The 18,799-nt window shown below is 40.4% G+C and overlaps 1 protein-coding gene across 1 annotated transcript; it reads left to right on the top strand.

Moving 5' to 3' along the window:
- Positions 1-547: 547 nt before the first annotated feature.
- LOC148046498 (vomeronasal type-2 receptor 26-like) lies at positions 548-17,530 on the top strand. Its single transcript, XM_087714787.1, has 6 exons — positions 548-603; positions 4,862-5,153; positions 6,248-7,108; positions 10,697-10,924; positions 11,573-11,699; positions 16,635-17,530. Exons 1-6 carry the CDS (start codon positions 548-550, stop codon positions 17,528-17,530), a joined length of 2,460 nt encoding a protein of 819 aa, XP_087570913.1.
- Positions 17,531-18,799: the final 1,269 nt, after the last annotated feature.

Genomic DNA, 18,799 nt, shown 5'->3' with positions numbered 1-18,799 from the left:
GTTCTAATGTGAAAATAATGTTATTGGTTTACTGCAGCACATGCGTTTCACAGCTTTATGTAAGAATAAAGACAATATTTCTGTCTGTACCTTGCAAAATCAGTTGCAGATAGGCAGACGGTTACCCAAATGCTATATTGTTGTATGTACCCTCTAGGTTAGGCCTGGTGTGGACTAATAGGCAGACCCCAATTCTCTTAAAATAACACATTTTATAGGATCCAAGCAAAGGTGGACCCTTCCATAAGGTTGGGAAAGGACCACATACTGGCATTTATAATTTAATAGCTACATAAGAGAGGGAATAAAAACTAATTACAAAGGACACACATATCTGTGAAACAAAGAAATTCCTTCCTGGTGGCCTTCCTGGCTAGAAATTTACCTGACAGCTTCAATGAAGCCACATTTGTCACCTTCAGCATGTTCATCTTATGCAGCGTTTGGGTGTGATCAGAACCTAGAGATCTGTTCCTCATCTTTTGTTTAAAATGTTAGATAATTATTTTGAATCAAGGGTGTCAAACTGGTGACCCATGGGCCAGATATGTCATGTGCGGGCCACGCCAATGTCCACACCTCCATCAACGAAAAAACATTATGGTACGTCATGTGACAACAACCTGATGCTGCAAGTTTGACATACATGATTTAGATGGAAAGGAACTTTATGAATTGTTTTTTTAAAAAATTATAATCTTAAAATTAAGGCTTTGTTTTCTCTCAGAGACCAGAAGCTTCATAACAGCCCTACCCACTTAAAAAACCTTCCAAATATTCTTCACAACCATTTTTTAAAAAACTTAGGGGAAAATTCCCATTAATATCCTAAGTAAAGGATAGAGCTAGAGTAGTGATGGTGAACTATTTTTGGCTCAAGGCAATGCGGGACCCCACAGTGTGTATGCGCGCATGGCAGCCCCCCTTTTTGGCAAGCCTTTTTGCCCTCCTCAGGCTCCAGATGCTTTATCGGAGCCTCTGGGAGGGCAAAAACAGTCATTCTGCCCCTCCCGGAGGACCTCCAGATGCTTCAGGTGCATAAAACCATCCCTATGAGCAAACTGTAAGTTCGGGAACAAAGTTCTGGTTTCTCGTAGGACCGGTTTAAGCCCTCCAGTGCCAACCATTTTTTAAACACTTAGGGGAAAATTCCCACTAATATCCTAAGTAAAGGATAGAGCTAGAGGAGTGATGGCGAACCATTTTTGGCTCACGTGCCATAAGCAGGGGGAGCATGGGGGGGTCATACACAGGCGTGCCATACTGATAAGGCAATGTGCAACTACCGCAGTGCGCATGCATGCGTGACACCCCCCCCCAATTTCTGCATGCCTTTTTGCCTTTCTCAGGCTGCAGATGCTTTATAAGAGCCTGGGGAGGGTGAAAACAGTCCTTGCGCCCCTCCCGGAGGGCCTACACAGGCTTCAGAAGTTCGCCAAAGCCTCCAGAAAAATAAAAAAATAAAAAATAAAACTGGCCCTAAGGGCAAACTGTAAGTTCAGGAACAAACTTCTGGTTTGCTCGTAGGGCCAGTTTAAGCCCTCCGGAGCCTTCGGGGGCCTTCCAGAGGTGACTTGTGGTTTGCTCATCAGTGAAGTGACTTGTGGTTTGCTCATCAGATTGTTTTTACTCCTCCAGAGCCCTTAGGGTAGCCTCATGAAGGTCCCTGAAGGCTCCAGAGGGCTTAAACTGGCCCTACGAACAAACCAGAAGTCAGTTCCAGGAGTTCCAGTTTGCCCATAGGGCCAGTTTTTTATTGCTCCAGAGGCTTCAGGGAACCTCCTGAAGCCTCCAGAGGACTTGGGGCGGGGTGTCTGTTTTTGCCCTACCCTATAAAGCCTTGGACATGGGGAGGGCAAAAAATGACTTTAAAAAAGGTTGAACACACCTGGTCAGTGCATGCATGCGTGCTGGCCAGCTGAAAGGGAAACACATCATGTGCCCTGACAAATGACTTTGTGTGGCACGCTTGCCATAGGTTCACCATCCCAGAGCTACAGAGAAAGATCTATCTATCTGTCTGTCTGTCTATCTATCTATCTATCTATCTATCTATCTATCTATCTATCTATCTATCTATCTATCTATCTATGGACAGATGGCGAGACAGACAGACAGACAGACAGACAGACAGATAAATGTGTTTCCCTGAAAATAAGACTGTGTCCAAAATAAGCACATTTTTCCATGAATGGGATTCCCACTTCTTCTGCTTGCTTGTGGGGAGGGAGGAGACTGTGCAGCATGCCAGTACTAATGCTGTGATTTGGGGGGGGGGGTGGAGTTGCCCTAAATGCCCTGCATTGGCTTACCTGAGGGCTCCTGCAGTCAGGCTACTCATACCCCAACACCTGCCTCGCCTTACAACCGTGGAATCAGAACACCATTTAGCCTCCTGCTGAGTTGTGGCCACAAGTAAGCAGAAGTGGATTGGAGGCCACATGGGTTCCTGTTGAACATGGCTCCTGGTGCTGCTGCCATGAGGCAGGTGTCTCGGCATTTATGGTCTAGCTGTGGGGGCCCTGAGGTAAGCTAATGCAGGAAACAGGGCGCAGCTCCACCACCATCCTGCCTTGCCTCATGGCTATGTGGAAGGAGACGAAAAGACTCTGTGTGTTGGCAGCTGTATAAAGTCTTAAGTAGGGCTTATTTTATATTAAGCCTAAACATTCATTCGTTTGTTTGTTTGTTTATTTATTTATTTATTTATTTATTTATTTATTTATTTATTTATTTATTTATTTATTTATTTATTTATTTATTTATTTATTTATTTATTTATTTATTTATTTATTTATTTATTTATTTATTTATTTATTTATTTATTTATTTATTTATTTATTTATTTATTTATTTATTTATTTATTTATTTATTTATTTATTTATTTATTTATTTGACTTATATACCACTTCATAGGGCTTTCAGCCCTCTCTAAGCAAATTGAGTCAGCAACTTGCCCCCACAGTCCGGGTCCTCATTTCACCCACCTCGGAAGGATGGAAGGCTGAGTCGACCTTGAGCCGGTGAGATTTGAACTGCTGAACTGCAGATCACAGTCAGCTAAAGTGGCCTGCAGTACTGCAGCCTAACCACTGCGCCATCTCGGCTCTTTCTATGTTAGAACATAAAAATGTTCTAACTAATTTTGGGGATTTGTCTTATTTTTAGAGAAAAGGGTTAGATAGATATTAAACCTGTTCTTTTAAGTGAGTGTATGTCCCATCAGACCCACAAGAAAGGTTCACTTTGATGTATATTTGGCAGGATCAAGGAGATGAACCTACTCTGCAGAAGTCCCTGTCTTATGGAACATCCCAACATGATTTCCCTCTTTCAAACTATCTTTCATCTCAATAAATTATGTTAAACTGCAACTTTTCATAGCAGAAACTCCTTTCAGCAGAAGATTGTGAATTTGACTGTAACCAATTAATTTCAGTTCTTTTAAAATTGTGTTTTAAATCAATAAAGTTTGGAATCTGATTATCGATATTTATCTGCCAAAAATGGCACCATCTTTAGAAAAAAAAAGTCATAACAAATTTTTCTTTGGTGCATATGGCCCAACTCCCATTTTCTCAAATGATATGTTTCATTTTGCCATTTTGCACAGAAGCAAAAAAAAAATACTGTTACAAGTAAGCCATTACCTTCTAAGTAATTATCAAATTAAGTGTTCTTTGCTCCCTATCTCAAGGGAACCCTGATAAACAAGAAAAAAAAACTTTGAGTCCATGTTTTAAAAATCCTCATTATATTAATACAGGCTCAGAAGTAAAGGTTTACAAGTAGAGAGAACAAAAAAAAGGAATCATGTTTAATCTGTGATACTTCATTTTACATAATATTCCTGAAAGGCTGATCGATTAGGACTCAGATCAGTATTTGAATAATAACATTTAAGCTATACTTTAATATCTACAATGGCCATATTTTATTCTGAGCTGCTTCTGTTCACAACACTGATTTTATTCTTTTTTCCTAAGTGGATGTGCAGTTCTTCTGTTCACAACTGCAATCTCAGAGATCCTCTTCCAATTTCTCACAAGTACTATCAGTCTGGAGAATTAATTGTTGCTGCTGTTATATATCAGGGCTTCTTTCTTTCAAATCAGATCATGTTTCAAAGTGTTCCTTCTCATGATGTGCTTGATCAATACCTGTAAGTATCCTCGGCCTCATTCTCAAACTCTAAACTATCACCACCTAAAAGTTGTCATTTTATTCTTCCTCTTTACCTTTCTGCTCAAATCAAAATGCTCACCATATAGCCCATTGAAATTGTCCTTAGTCATGTATAAATTCTAGGATTAAAGGACACTCAGCCTCCACTAATACTGCAGTCATACATGAGGAAATAATGTACTATGACTTCCCATTTATCTATTTATTTGTTTTATTTTTATCTCATCTTTATTATTTATACAAATCATTCAAGGGGGCAAAAATATACAACTCGGCTTCCTTCTCTTTTCTTCCCAAGAACCACAATTCTGAGAGGTGAGTTGGGCTGAAAGAGAATGACAGGCTGAAGTCACATAGAAAGTGGGATTTGAACTCCTAGTCTCTTACGTTTTACTGTAAACCAAACTGGCTCAAATTGACTGTCTTCTAGAAGAAAATTGAGCAGAAAATAAATAAGCATACGAATGTTGTCTCAGTACAACGTTAGCTACCTGTTCCCAATATTATTACTTCCAAATCAATACAAACTAGGGCTACTGTTTGCTAAGGACCACATTACACATATCAAGAGCAAATAATAACCACAACATTTTGGATGGGCATGAATGTATATAACAATTAAAATGTGATTCTGAAGCAGAAATGTATTGACATAGTTTATAACTCTCACTGAAGGTACCTCACTCATAATTACCAACACACGTTGGCTCTGGCATTTGCTGTTAATGAGATCAATGAACAGTCAGAAATATTACCCAATGTGACTCTGGGGTTCCACATTGGTACTGACACTCTTGAGGATATTACGACTTATCTTTTAGCCATGGAATTTCTATCTACAAAAGATAAATTTATCCCCAACTACAAATGCAATGTTCAGAACAACACGGTAGCTGTCATTGGAGGACCTCGTACTAGGACCTGCTTCAACATGGCAAACATTCTCTGCAACTTCAAATTTCCCCAGGTGGGACATAAATATGGTAAAAAAATGCAAAGTTCACTTGGTCTTTAATGTTTTTAGGGATCACATGTTTGAGGCATGTAGATGACAAATATTTGAAAAGGAAATCACCAGAATTTATGTTGGGCTCAATTAGGAACATGTTATTAGATAACATATGTAAGTATGATTTTGAATGCATGAAATGGATCTGAATCAAAAAGGACATTAGAACAGGGATGGTAGGCATGTTGGTGTGCTTATGCACTCCCCTTACAGACCTCTTAGGAATGGGGTGAGGTGGACAGTCTAAGGTTAAAGTTATGGGGGTTTGGGGAAGAGATGACAGTCAGGTAGTGCATTCCAGGCATTGACCACTGTGTTGCTGAAGTCACATTTTCTGCAATCGACATTGGAGCAGTTTATCTTAAGTTTGCCACTAGACTTGAAATTTTGGGTTTAGACAACTTAGAATTACGTTGCCTTCAGTCTGACCTAAACGTAGTATGTAAAATTATCTGTTACAATGTTTTACCTGTCAATGACTTCAACCACAACAATACCTTATGCCACTAACGAGTGGAGGACTCTTCTCAATAAATATCTCTCTCTGGACTTGCTAGATTGCATCAATGTCCGATATACAGTGCGGGTTCCAAAAAGATAAGCTGTATTCGAGAATTGGTCTGGCAAATGTTTTGCATGCTCTGGTACAATATTACCAAAGAAGTTATGCAAGACTGTGTTAACAACTTTTATTGCTTTTTTAGCGATGTTGTTACAGAGGGCTCTGGTTCTTAGGTCATTAGATATGAGTACTCCAAAATCCTTGACAGAGTGAAGGTTGTCTGAAAGGTCATGTCCACCTAGTTTATATTTTGTGTTCTGATTTTTTTTGCCAATGTGTAACATAGAACATTTGTTGGTTGAGATTGGAAATTACTTATTGCTTGATCAATTTTTTGATCAATTGACAACTTCAAAATATCAAGTTTCAAAAATGTAATTTTCTGCATTGCAGTCAAGCACAGAGATTGCATCAAATAAAAATGGGTGTAATTCACATTATTATTTAGAAAAATTGCTTTGTTTTCTCTGGTTTTCTTACTCCCATTTAGATCACATATGGATCAGCCCCATTCATGAACGATGAAATAGCAGCAAGGTTTGTCAAATGGATGTTCCCCATTGAGGTGCACCAGTATGATGGAATACTACACTTACTGTTGCATTTTGGATGGACCTGGGTTGGGAAAGTTTGCTTTGTTGAGGAAGATAAAGAGAGGTTCATTCAAAATACCCTTTCCATGTTTACAGAGAGAGGGATCTGCTTTGACTTTATAGACAGTATACCACAAATGATGTATGGTAATTTAGCGGCTGACATGGTGGAGGAGGCAGATAAATTATACAAAGTCATCATGAGGAGTACAGTCATTGCAGTGATCTTGAATGCTGAAATTACAGGCCTGATGACTTTGAGACTTATGGTCTACGCTTTAGATTCTGATGATATACCAAAACAAAGAAAAGCCAAAATTTGGATCATGACAGGCCAGATGGAATTCACCTCGATTCTGATGCAAAGAGAATTGCCGATTGATTTTCTCCATGGCGCTCTTTCCTTTGCAATCCACTCAAGGGAACTGACAGGGTTTCGAGAATTTATGCAGAAGAGAAAACCAACATTAGAAAAAGGAGATGGCTTTATTAGAGACTTTTGGAAAGATGCATTTGAATGCTCATTCTCCAGTGATATTAAAGATCGGGACACTGACAAAATCTGCACAGGAGAAGAGAAACTGGAGACACTTTCTCAATCTATATTTGAATTGAGCATGACTAGCCACAGCTACAGCATCTACAATGCAGTCTATGCTGTGGCACATGCTCTAAGGCAATTGTATTCCTCCCAGTTCAAATATGGGCAAAGAATTGATGAGAGGAGATGGAAGCTCTTCCTTCAGTCACCATGGCAGGTAATATTGGCCAAGGAAACCGCTATCTGAAAATATCCAAACATTTATATATTTTTTAAAAAACCTATTAAATTTTTCCACAGTTATTTCAACATTCAAGTCTATAGTTTATATATATTTTTTAAAACCTATTAATTTTTTTCTAAAGTTATTTTAAAATGCAAGTCAATTGTCCAGTAACGGAGAGAATGGCATTCCTTCAAATTGATTGTCTGTCTGTCTGTCAGTCTGTCTGTTTCCCTATTTTTCTCTCTGTCTCTCTATCTCTACACCTCTCTAACCCTCTATCTATCTGTCTGTCTGTCTGTCTGTCTGTCTGTCTGTCTGCCTGCCCACCCGCCCGCCTGCCCGCCTGCCCGCCTGCCCGCCTGCCCGCCTGCCCGCCTGCCCGCCTGCCCGCCTGCCCGCCTGCCCGCCTGCCCGCCTGCCCGCCTGCCCGCCTGCCCGCCTGCCCGCCTGCCCGCCTGCCCGCCTGCCCGCCTGCCCGCCCGCCCACCCACTCACCCACCTACCTACCTACCTACCTACCTACCTACCTAACTAACTAACTAACTAACTAACTAACTAACGAACTAACTAACTACCTAACTACCTACCTAACTTCTCCCCTCAGGACATCTCTGCAAATCTCTAACCCTCTATCTCTATCATATCTATCTATCTGTCTGTCTTTCTGTCTGTCTGTCTGTCATCTATCTATCTGTCAACTATCTATCTATCTATCCATCCATCCATCCATCCATCCATCCATCCATCCACTATCTATCTATCTATCTATCTATCTATCTATCTATCTATCTATCTATCTATCTATCTATCTATCTATCTTTGTCTGTCTGTCTGTCTGTCTGTCTGTCTGCCTGCCTGCCTGCCTGCCTGCCTGCCTGCCTGCCTGCCTGCCTGCCTGCCTGCCTACCTACCTACCTACCTACCTACCTACCTACCTACCTACCTACCTACCTACCTAAGTAACTTCTCCCCACAGGACATCTCTGCAAATCTCTAACCTTATTTATTTGTTTTTGTATTAATTTCTGTCTGCCTGTCTGCCCCCCCCTCTCTCTGTGTCTATCTGTGTCTATCTGTATGTATGCATGTATGTGAATGGGAGAAAGGCAGAGATAATTTGGTAGTTATATATTTGGCTTAATGGTATTTACTTCACATTGGTTCTCTGTCTGCATTTTACTTCTTGCTTGTCTAGACAGTTGTAGATGAACTCATGCAAGGTTTTATCTAGAGAAGTAAATCAAATCTCTAGATTCCTTTTAGGACTGTCCTGATGTTTATTACAATTTCTTAGCTATCATGATCTCCCTGGTGTCCATGAAAGTTTTAATACTTTTCCTACTTCCATTCCATCCTCATAAAATTCTCACCATAAGTCAAAAGGAAAGGGGAGGAAAAACAAATTTTTGGGAAATGACAAAATTATTAATTCAATTGATAGCAAATTTGCCAATGAACCATTTGACACAAATGTTCTTTTTCATTATCCACTAGCCAATATCCTGGCATTGCCCAGGTATTTATTTATAGTGAGGAAATTTCTTGACCAAATGTAATTTCCAATGTTGGATTTCCCCCGTTACCCATGGGATCCCTTTTATGGGGTACTGTGAAGCTGTTACTATGGTAACTCCACTGCTCTGCACAGTAGAAATCATGTTATGGCAGTACAGTAGAAACCATTTTAAGGCACAAGAGGCAGTATCTTAACAGAAGACACACCCCGAGTGCTGTGACGGGTGTCTTACCCTCACAATATTTTTCCTCCAGAGGGTAAGTCATCTGTGTACCAAGTTTGGTTGAAATTTCTTGAGGCATTCCAGAGTTATGCTAGGCATCACAAACACACACACACACACAAACATGTTTTTATAGATTTTCACGGGTGTAGGTATGCTGGTCTTATTGTATTAGGGTCTTTTCCTATGTAAGATTGAGACATATGTGTGTGTGTGTGTGAGTGTGTGTGTGTGTGTGTGTGTGTATGTGTATGTGTATGTATATGTATATGTATATGTATATGTATATGTATATGTATATGTATATGTATATGTATATACACACACACATACACACATACACACATACACACATTCACACATACACACAGACATACATACATGCATGTATGCATGTATGCATGTATGCATGTATGCATGTATGCATGTATGCATGTATGCATGTATGCATGTATGCATGTATGCATGTATGCATGTATGCATGTATGCATGTGTGCATGTGTGCATGTATGCATGTATGCATGTATGCATGCATGCATTTAGAGTCACAATCTCTGGTATGCCCAAATATGGGAGGAAGTTTACTGCTTCCATTCTCAGTCTATCGGCTCGTCACAAGAGACCATCCAGACAGAAACCCAATATTTTTACTGTTGCCTTTGTTACATTTGTGTTGTATTTATGCTGTTAAATAAATAAAGGGAGACTAGTATAGATCTATTTTAAGCTAGCTCTCATCAGCTAGCCATACCCCTACTGGGATTAGAACCTGTGCTGTATTGCATCTTAGGCAGATGTGTTAACCACTAAGTTACAAGGTTCTTCTCCTTATCAGCTGAGCCAGGGAAATAGGTATGCATTTAAAGTCACAATAGCAATAGCAGTAGACTTATATACCGCTTCATAGGGCTTTCAGCCCTCTCTAAGCGGTTTACAGAGAGTCAGCATATTGCCCCCAACAATCCGGGTCCTCATTTTACCCACCTCGGAAGGATGGAAGGCTGAGTCAACCCTGAGCCGGTGAGATTTGAACCGCTGAACTGCTGATCTAGCAGTAGCCTGCAGTGCTGCATTTAACCACTGCGCCACCTGCACCATACCCCTGGTATGCCCAAATATGGGAGGAAGTTTACTTCCATATGTGTGTGTGTGTGTGTTTTGTGTGTTTGTGTTTTGTGTGTTTGTGTTTGTGTGTGTGTGTGTTTGTATTCAAGATTTTAAAGACATTCTTTATTTGAAAGAAATGGCCTTGAATTCTCTATATTGAATTTTTAATCTTATCTACATTTTATGAAACCAAAGTGAATTCTTAATTCTGAGCAGACATTTTCAAAAGTGTCTGTTTCTCAATTTTCTTATAGAGTTTTCATATCCAAATGTTTCAGTTGAAAAGAAAATTAGGCAATAATGTAGAACATGCATGTGGTAAAGAATATATTTCTCCACCCATTTTAAATGGACTAGAGCAGTGATGGAATCTAGATTTTTAAAGCATTTTTTTACTACTGGTTTGCAGAACCAAGGCAATCATATCACGAGTTCAGCTGAACCGGGCCGAACCAGGAGAATTTCATCCTTGGAGAAGAGTGATAAAAACACAAATTTCCATTGACCTTAAGTCAATTTGAAACGAATAAAAACTGAGATTTGCTAATCCCTTCAAAGAATTCTATTAACTTTCCGTCCCTCCCTCAATCCTTCCTTCCTTCCTTCCTTCCTTCCTTCCTTCCTTCCTTCCTTCCTTCCTTCCTTCCTTCCTTCCTTCCTTCCTTCCTTCCTTCCTTCCTTCCTTTCTTTCTTTCTTTCTTTCTTTCTTTCTTTCTTTCTTATATATTTCCAGCTCCACCATTTTTTGCAGCAGGTCTCCTTTAATAACACTGCTGGGGAACACATTTCTTTTGGCTCCAACGGGGAATTGATAACTGGATTTGATATATCCAACTGGCTGGCATTCCCAAATAAGTCATTTCTAAGAGCTAAAGTTGGAAAAATTGAGCCTATGGCTCACCCAGACAATCTTCTCACCATTTCCACCAAGGACATTGTTTGGCCCCACATGTTTAATCAGGTGTGACATATTTTTTCCACTATTATGAAATCATTTATCTACTAGGTACACATGTTCATGTTTGTTGAATTAGGTGAATTTTACCCAGGTTTGCTCAATTTTCATTTTTTATTAAATCTTTCAGCTACTAACCAGTGTATGTTCTTTTTTTTTCTTTATGTGCAATGTGAACATAAATATGGAAGTATATATAATAATAATGTATTGGGGGGGATCATAATATAGGAAATTTTTTATTAATATTTACAGTAATTGCTTAATATACTGTTTAAATCAGAGCACAGTCCTTATCTTCAATACTTCCAGGAGAAGGATACTGCAAAATCCCTATTCCCTCCCCACCTCACTAACCTGCTTTCCAGTTCCGTTCTCCTGTTCAGGGCAACAAAAGAAGATCAGATGGGAGGTTGCAAAGAATTGTGGGGCAACCTATTTGCCGGTTCTTTGAACCACTCAAAGTTTCTGCTATTGGTTCTCCAGAACCTGTCAAAACTTTCTGAATCCCACCTCTGACTATGAGTAATTAAGAGGCTCAGTGTAAAACATGAAATATTCACTATGAAGTGTTTGGGTATGTCTAACTGATAAAAAGAACAATCTAAAAATAAATTTGTCATGTGGCAGAATTCTGATTTAATTTATCAACAGACATTGCCGCTTTCCATCTGTAATAAGAAATGTCCTCTTGGTCATAGCAAGATAAAAGTGGAAGGGAAATTATCCTGCTGCTATGACTGCAGACGGTGCCCAGAAGGGAAGATAGCTGATAAAATAGGTAAGCAAAGGAACATTTGGAATATATCAATGTTTGAATAAATATAAATGGGACTGAATTTTTAATGAATGATGCAATGCCTGAAAATGTTTCAGTGCCTGAACATCCTAAGATTGTATAATTTAGTAATGAAACATTTGGATTAATTAATGCGGTTTCTAGGGTAGAAATGGTGAATGGAAGAAAAGCAGAGCTGACTGTGCCAGAATGAAGAGCTAGGCTAGTAAACCTTTTTCAAAAAAATTCCTCTCCAGACAATAAAGGACTTGAGATCTCCCACATTTCCTCCAGACGTATAGTCCAGACCCCAATAGTCGTATTCAGAAGTTTTAGAGCTCTGGTACTCAGGGAATTCCTATCTTGTTCAAACCAGAGTCAGCATTTTAGAAAGGGCAATATATTTGCAGACTTCTTATTTAATCCCTTTTGGAAATTTATTTTATTTATTTATTTTGTCAAACATGTGTGAGATAACAGGTAGAGAGTCATCCAGCTGGCTTCCATGCCTGAGAGAGGACTACAACTTGGAAATGTTGCCTCTCCCGAGGGACAGAAGGCAGAGGAACTTTGCTCTCCTTTTTTCTCATTTTTTACTCTCTATTTTTCTCCTTTTTGATACTTTCTACTTTTCAAACAATTTTTAACTTTTAACTTTGATCTCCTTTTTACTCTCTATTTTTATTCTTTTTTTAAAAAAAACATTCTTTCTACTTGTAAATCAATTTTTAACTTCTAACTTTTAAATTTAAAAAGTTTCAATTTTACTACTTGAGAAGTTCATTTTTTACTCCAGCTTTTTCTCCAGTTTTTTACTCCAGGTAGAAAGCATTTAGTGAATGAGAGGAAGGTTTTCTCTATTAAGCAACAAAACTAACTATCCGTGGCTGCGACAATACCCAGACAACCTACGATCAAAGACATTTTTCAGATAATGGACACTGCAAACTCTGTACCGCAAAGTGATAAAACAGACCAAGGCAGGACTCCTAATTGGAACCATGGGATGGCCTCTCCGAGGGCGGAGAAAAGATACAGTGCTCACCAAGCAGTAAGGAAGGTGGGGCTGGATTGCAGGGGCAGCAGAGAGTTGGCGGATGCTGTCGGCTTATTCCTTCAACTGTGGGTCATGCATCCTCCCCCCCCCTTCCCTGGCCGGACAGCTGCGAGGTTTTGGCACTGTTTGGGTATTTTTCCCCAGAATGGGATCGGCAGGTGCAGGCCAAAGAGAGTAAGTTGGGAGGCCTGCTGGGAGGCTTGCAAATCCCTCCATGTTTTTGGAAGACAAATGACTCAGCAACTTTAGGTGAGTCAGCTCCATGCTGGGATAAGGGATTAGAATTGGAGTTTCACAACTACAGTGGACCAGTTTTAGGGCTTGAAAAACAGGTAAGTGATAGTACAAAGGAGTTTATCAGCCAACACAGCATGCTCACTTCTCAGACAGTCTTGGCCCTTTTTGACCAGTATGAAGAGGTGCGTTTAAAGTTGGACTCCGTGATCAATCTTTTTGCGGCAGAACAGGCAAAAAAGCCACAGGTAATATAGACTGGTTGCCAGACAGAAAGATCTGGTCAGATATCATCAATGAGTCAACTGAGGGATGGAGTAATCAGACAGCATTTTGACTGTAATTGTGGAAGAAAAAAAGATGGTGTACTGGTGGGGACCGAAATCCCACGGTAGGTGGGGGGGAACAGGCAATTGTTGAAGGAGCAGATTGTATTGAGCATATATAATTCTATGATAAATGCAGGTAGATGGACTTCAAAAAGATGGATAGCGACCTCTCTGTTGCAGCTTACGCGGAGTGACAAGGGGGCAATAGATTTTGCACCATATGAATATTTTCCGCAATGTGATAATTATTCCAGAATTCTTCTTAAGTTCATACAACTCTTTCCAAGCCTGCTCATTCGAATGAGAGGATTCCTGACTTTCTTCCAAATTTTACCAACTCGAGTTTTTTCTAGTAGTGAAGCCAGCCCGCTGATCCAGAGAGCACCCAGGGAGAGCATTGCAGCACATGGAAAAGCTGACCTGAAAAGTAAACCAAATAGGGAAAGCAAGTCAACTGAAATAGGGAGGAAACCTAGCATTACAAAAGAAATGTCAGGTGAGGTTTTGGATCCAACTAATGTGAAACTTCCTTCCTTTGGCTTAATGCAAGATGAGACATTCGACACTGCTTGCTTAGAAACTTTTTCTCTACTTTCAATATCAGAGCAGCAAGAAGTCTTTAAAAACTCAAAGAGATGAGAAAGCTGCTGAAGCAGACTATCTCCTCCGCTGCTCCTTTGGGGTCATTTGTTCTGTCCCCTTCAACGCATGATACAATTCCAGAGAGTCAGCCGCTTAAAAGCCCAGGAAACCTGATGCACGCGTTTATACAGTATATAGTGCCAGAGACAGCTGACCTAACAGTGCAAAGTGCTGTGGTACAAATACCAGAGTTGGAAGGTATCCAGGAAGAGCCAAGGTGGCGCAGTGGTTAAATGCAGCACTGCAGGCTACTGCTAGATCAGCAGGTCAGCGGTTCAAATCTCACCGGCTCAGGGTTGACTCAGCCTTCCATCCTTCCGAGGTGGGTAAAATGAGGACCCAGATTGTTGGGGGCAATATGCTGACTCTCTGTAAACCGCTTAGAGAGGCCTGAAAGGCCTATGAAGCGGTATATAAGTCTACTGCTATTGCTATATTGCTATTAGGAAGGAATTTCCCAGTCCCCCTTAGTACCAAAAATGATACCAAGGAACGATGTAAGAGTGGTGCCTCAAGTGAAATCATTTGTGGTGGAGGCAGAGATTAATAGAGTTTACAGATCTGCAAGCCAGAAAGCAACAGGCAGACAAATGACACCTAAACAGACTTTTATGGAGTGCAGGCGATTAAATGGGTGTGGGAGCGCAAATGGGGAAGGATGGGTGGAAGAGATTACTCAAGAACCCTGACTAGGAAATAGCGTACAATCACCTTCTTTAAGAATACACTTCCTCTCATGGAATGTGGCAGGATGGAAAGGGAGTTGGTGTATGGATGACTGTATTAAATTTCTAATATCAGGTAATTGCCTTGCAGGAGACTTGGGTTAATGGTGATGAGGCTCCTATTGAGCTCCCTGGGTTTAATATTTGGCAGATACCAGCAAAGAGGGTAGCTGTAAAGGGAAGAGCCTCAGGAGGGTTGTGCATTTTGGTAAAAGCCAAATTAGGATGGAAGGGAAACGAAATATGCTTGGACTCTGGCTGGCTTAGAAGAGGCAGCAAAGCTGGCCTTACCCACACACTTCTGATTGGGGGTCTCAAAAATTATTAAAGATAGAAAATCAATAAGTGACTCAAATATTACTGCAGAAAGTTAGGAGAGGCATTTGGCCACTCCAGCAGTAGCGGAAAGTTCTGATGATGTGACAACTTATCTGAGCCTGAAACAGGAATATGAAGAATTACCCCAGTGGGCAGAAGTGTCAATCATGGAGGTGAGGCGTTTAATCTCTTCCCTGAAGTCAAACAAAGCTCCAGAACAGGATGCGCTCCTGGCATCATTATTTAAAGAAAATATAACCTGGTGGGAGCCTGTCCTTGAAGGTCTCTTTACTTTTATTAATAGTACAGGGCAAATTCCTGCTAGTTTGCACACATCAATTTTATTCCACTACATAAAAAAGGCTCTAGAGATAACCCAAATTATTTCCAGTTAATTAGTCTAATCAAAATTTCAGCAAAAAATTATGCTAAGTATTTGCTTCATAAATTAGAAGGTTAGATAAAGAGAGATAACATTCTAGCTGAAGAACAGACAGGCTTCAGGAGCGGAAGAACTACTAATTGTTTTGTATTGGACCATCTAATAACAAAATTTAAGTTTTGGAAAAAACCACTGTATGTGGCATTTATAAGAGCCAAGGTGGCGCAGTGGTTAAAAGCAGCACTGCAGGCTACTGCTAGATCAGCAGGTCAGCGGTTCAAATCTCACCGGCTCAGGGTTGACTCAGCCTTCCATCCTTCCGAGGTGGGTAAAATGAGGACCCAGATTGTTGGGGGCAATATGCTGACTCTCTGTAAACCGCTTAGAGAGACCTGAAAGGCCTATGAAGCGGTATATAAGTCTACTGCTATTTATAAACCTGAAGGCTGGTGGGTTACAAAGGTCACTCGGGATGTTGGCAGCATATTGTATAAAGAATCGCCTGATAATTAACATAGAGAAATCAAAGGAAATGATATTTAGCAGGCAACAGAAGATGAGGAGATGGGTTTTAAATGCCAGAAGAATAGAACAAGTTCAGTCATTTACCATTTAGGGATAGTATTCCAGAAAAATGGTAAATGGAATAAACATGTAAAAGCCAGAGCTCAGAAGTCTCTGGCTTGGACGGACCAATTAAATAACCTTATCTTAGGTCACAACATAGGTGGCATAGTTCTAGATTGTCCAAGACCAACATTTCAAGCCTGGTAGCATAAGGTATTATATTGTGAGCAGAGGAATGGAGTACTCTTCTTGTGAAATAACTTTGGACTTACTTGATTGTATTAATGTCTGTTATACAGTGTGAGTTCCAGGCAGATGAGCTGTATTCAAGAATTGGTCTGGAAAAGGTTTTCTATGCCCTACTTTGCAGTACATATTACTGGAGAAGAAATTTAAGAAGCTTAAATTTAAGTTACTTAAGAAGCTTAAATAACTGCTTTTATGCAGCTGCTTGGGGTGACCAATTTCCTATCAAGTGCCAGATCAATCTTCATCTTGGTTGTGAGAAGAGCCAGGTCCCAGAAACGCACTGGTTGATACAGGGATTTACACATAAAGAACCAGCTGCTTGAATTAAATGTTGAAATGTCTGGGACAAGTGTAGTTCATACAGAAATAATATAACTCAGATGAACCATAGGGTGTCCATAAATGCTTTGCTGCTTTTTATTTCTCTTTCCCTAGACTTGGATGATTGTTTCTCATGTCCAGAAGATCAATATCCAAACAAAGAACAGGATAGTTGCTTTCCTAAAAGGATAACTTACTTGTCTTATCAAGATCCTTTGGGTGCTTCTTTGGCAATGATTGCAGCCTTCTTTTCTGTCACGTCAATTTTGGTACTGGGGATCTTCATTAAAAACCAGGGCACTCCCATCGTCAAGGCTAACAACAGGAACCTCACTTATATTCTTCTCACTGCTCTCCTGCTCTCCTTCCTTTGCACTCTATTCTTCATTGGACAACCTGACCAAGTGAAATGTCTCATGCGACAAACAGCATTTGGCATCATGTTTTCTATAGCTCTTTCTTGTATACTGGGGAAAACAACTATTGTTGTTCTTGCTTTCCTGGCCACCAAGCCAGGCTCCAAAATGAGGAAATGGGTGGGGAAAGGGCTGGCTATCTCTATTGTCCTGTCTTGCTCCCTGATACAATTCTGCATTTGTGTGATATGGCTTGTAATTTCTCCTCCCTTCCCCGATTCTGACATGCAATCCATGGCTGAAGAAATTGTCCTTCAATGTAATGAAGGTTCAACTACTATGTTTTATACTGTCCTTGGCTTTATGGGGTTCTTGACTGCTGTCAGCTTTACAGTGGCTTTCCTAGCTAGGAATTTACCTGACAGCTTCAATGAAGCCAAATTTATCACCTTCAGCATGTTGGTCTTTTGCAGTGTCTGGGTTTCATTTGTTCCCACCTATCTCAGCACCAAGGGGAAATACGTGGTGGCCGTGGAGATCTTCTCCATTTTGGCTTCAGCAGCTGGATTACTGGGCTGTATCTTTTCCCCTAAATGCTATATCATTATTTTGAGGCCTGAACTGAATACAAAAGAGCAACTAGCAAAGAAATAAAACTGAATTTTATCTAACATCTTGAATGAAGCCCAGTCTTTAACCTACAACTTTCACATTTTGGCAGCGTTTGGGTCTCCTGTATTGCTTCAAATCGGAATACCAAGTTAATGTACATAATGGTAAATACAAAATGTTTTCTGGGTCATCTCATGAACCTATTCAGCTGTTCTGAATCTTTTCTTTCAAAGATTAGTTAACATTATGTAATATGAATTTTAAAAAACCAAGAGGAAAATGTATCATCTATCTGAGGTCTTCTAATGTGAAAATAATGTTATTGGTTTACTGCAGCACATGTGTTTCACAGCTTTATGTGGGAGTAAAGACAATATTTCTGTCTGTACCTTGCAAAATCAGTTATAGATAGGCAGAGGGGCACCCAAATGCTATATTGTTGTATGTACTCTCTAGGTTAGGCCTGGTGTGGACTAATAGGCAGACCCCAATTATCTTATAATAACACATTTAATAGGATCCAAGCAAAGGTGGGCCCTTCCATATGGTTGGGAAAGGACCACATACAGGCATTTATAATTTAATAGTTACATAAGTGAGGGAATAAAAACTAATTACAAAGGAAACATACATCTGTGAAACAAAGAAATTCCTTCATGGTGGCCTTCCTAGCTAGAAATGTACGCTTCATAACAGCCCTACCCCCTGAAAAAACCTTCCAAATATTCTTCACAATCATTTTTTAAACACTTAGGGGAAAATTCCCATTAATATCCTAAGTAAAGGATAGAGCTAGAACAGTGATGGCGAACCTTTTTTGGCTCACGTGCCATAAGCAGGGGGAGAACGGGTGGGGGTTTGTGCACAGGTATGCCATACCCATAGGGCAATGCGGGACCACCACAGTGTGTATGCGTGCCTGACAGCCCCCCGTTTTTGCATGCCTTTTTGCCCTCCTCAGGCTTCAGATGCTTTATAGGAGTCTGGGGAGGGTGAAAACAGTCCTTCCCCCCCTCCCGGAGGCCCTCCAGACGCTTCAGGTGTTTGCTGAAGCCTCCAGAGCACATAAAACCACCCCTAAGGGCAAACTGTAAGTTCGGGAACAAAGTTCTGGTTTCTCATAGTGCCGGTTTAAGCTCTCCATAGCCTTCGAGCCCCTTTCAGAGGCTTCCCTGAAGGCTATGGAGGACAAAAATGACCCTACGAGAAAACCTGAAGTGACTTGTGGTTTGCTCGTCAGATTGTTTTTACACCTCTGGAGCCTTCAGGGTAACCTCCTGAAGGTCCCTGAAGGCTGCGGAGGGCTTAAAC

The sequence above is a fragment of the Thamnophis sirtalis genome, unplaced genomic scaffold (assembly GCF_051295495.1).
Source record: "Thamnophis sirtalis isolate CommonGarterSnake01/CBP01778 unplaced genomic scaffold, rThaSir2_p1.2 scaffold_4, whole genome shotgun sequence".
Taxonomy (NCBI): Eukaryota; Metazoa; Chordata; class Lepidosauria; order Squamata; family Natricidae; genus Thamnophis; species Thamnophis sirtalis.
This window is presented reverse-complemented; position numbering and strand designations above follow the sequence as displayed.

Bases quoted from the DNA above. Each gene is read 5' to 3' on its own strand.
- LOC148046498 (XM_087714787.1), top strand. From the start codon at position 548: ATGTCATGTGCGGGCCACGCCAATGTCCACACCTCCATCAACGAAAAA. The intron at 7,109-10,696 runs GTAATATTGGCC...ATATATTTCCAG, and splicing joins TCCTTCAGTCACCATGGCAG to CTCCACCATTTTTTGCAGCA. The intron at 11,700-16,634 runs GTAAGCAAAGGA...CTCTTTCCCTAG, and splicing joins GAAGATAGCTGATAAAATAG to ACTTGGATGATTGTTTCTCA.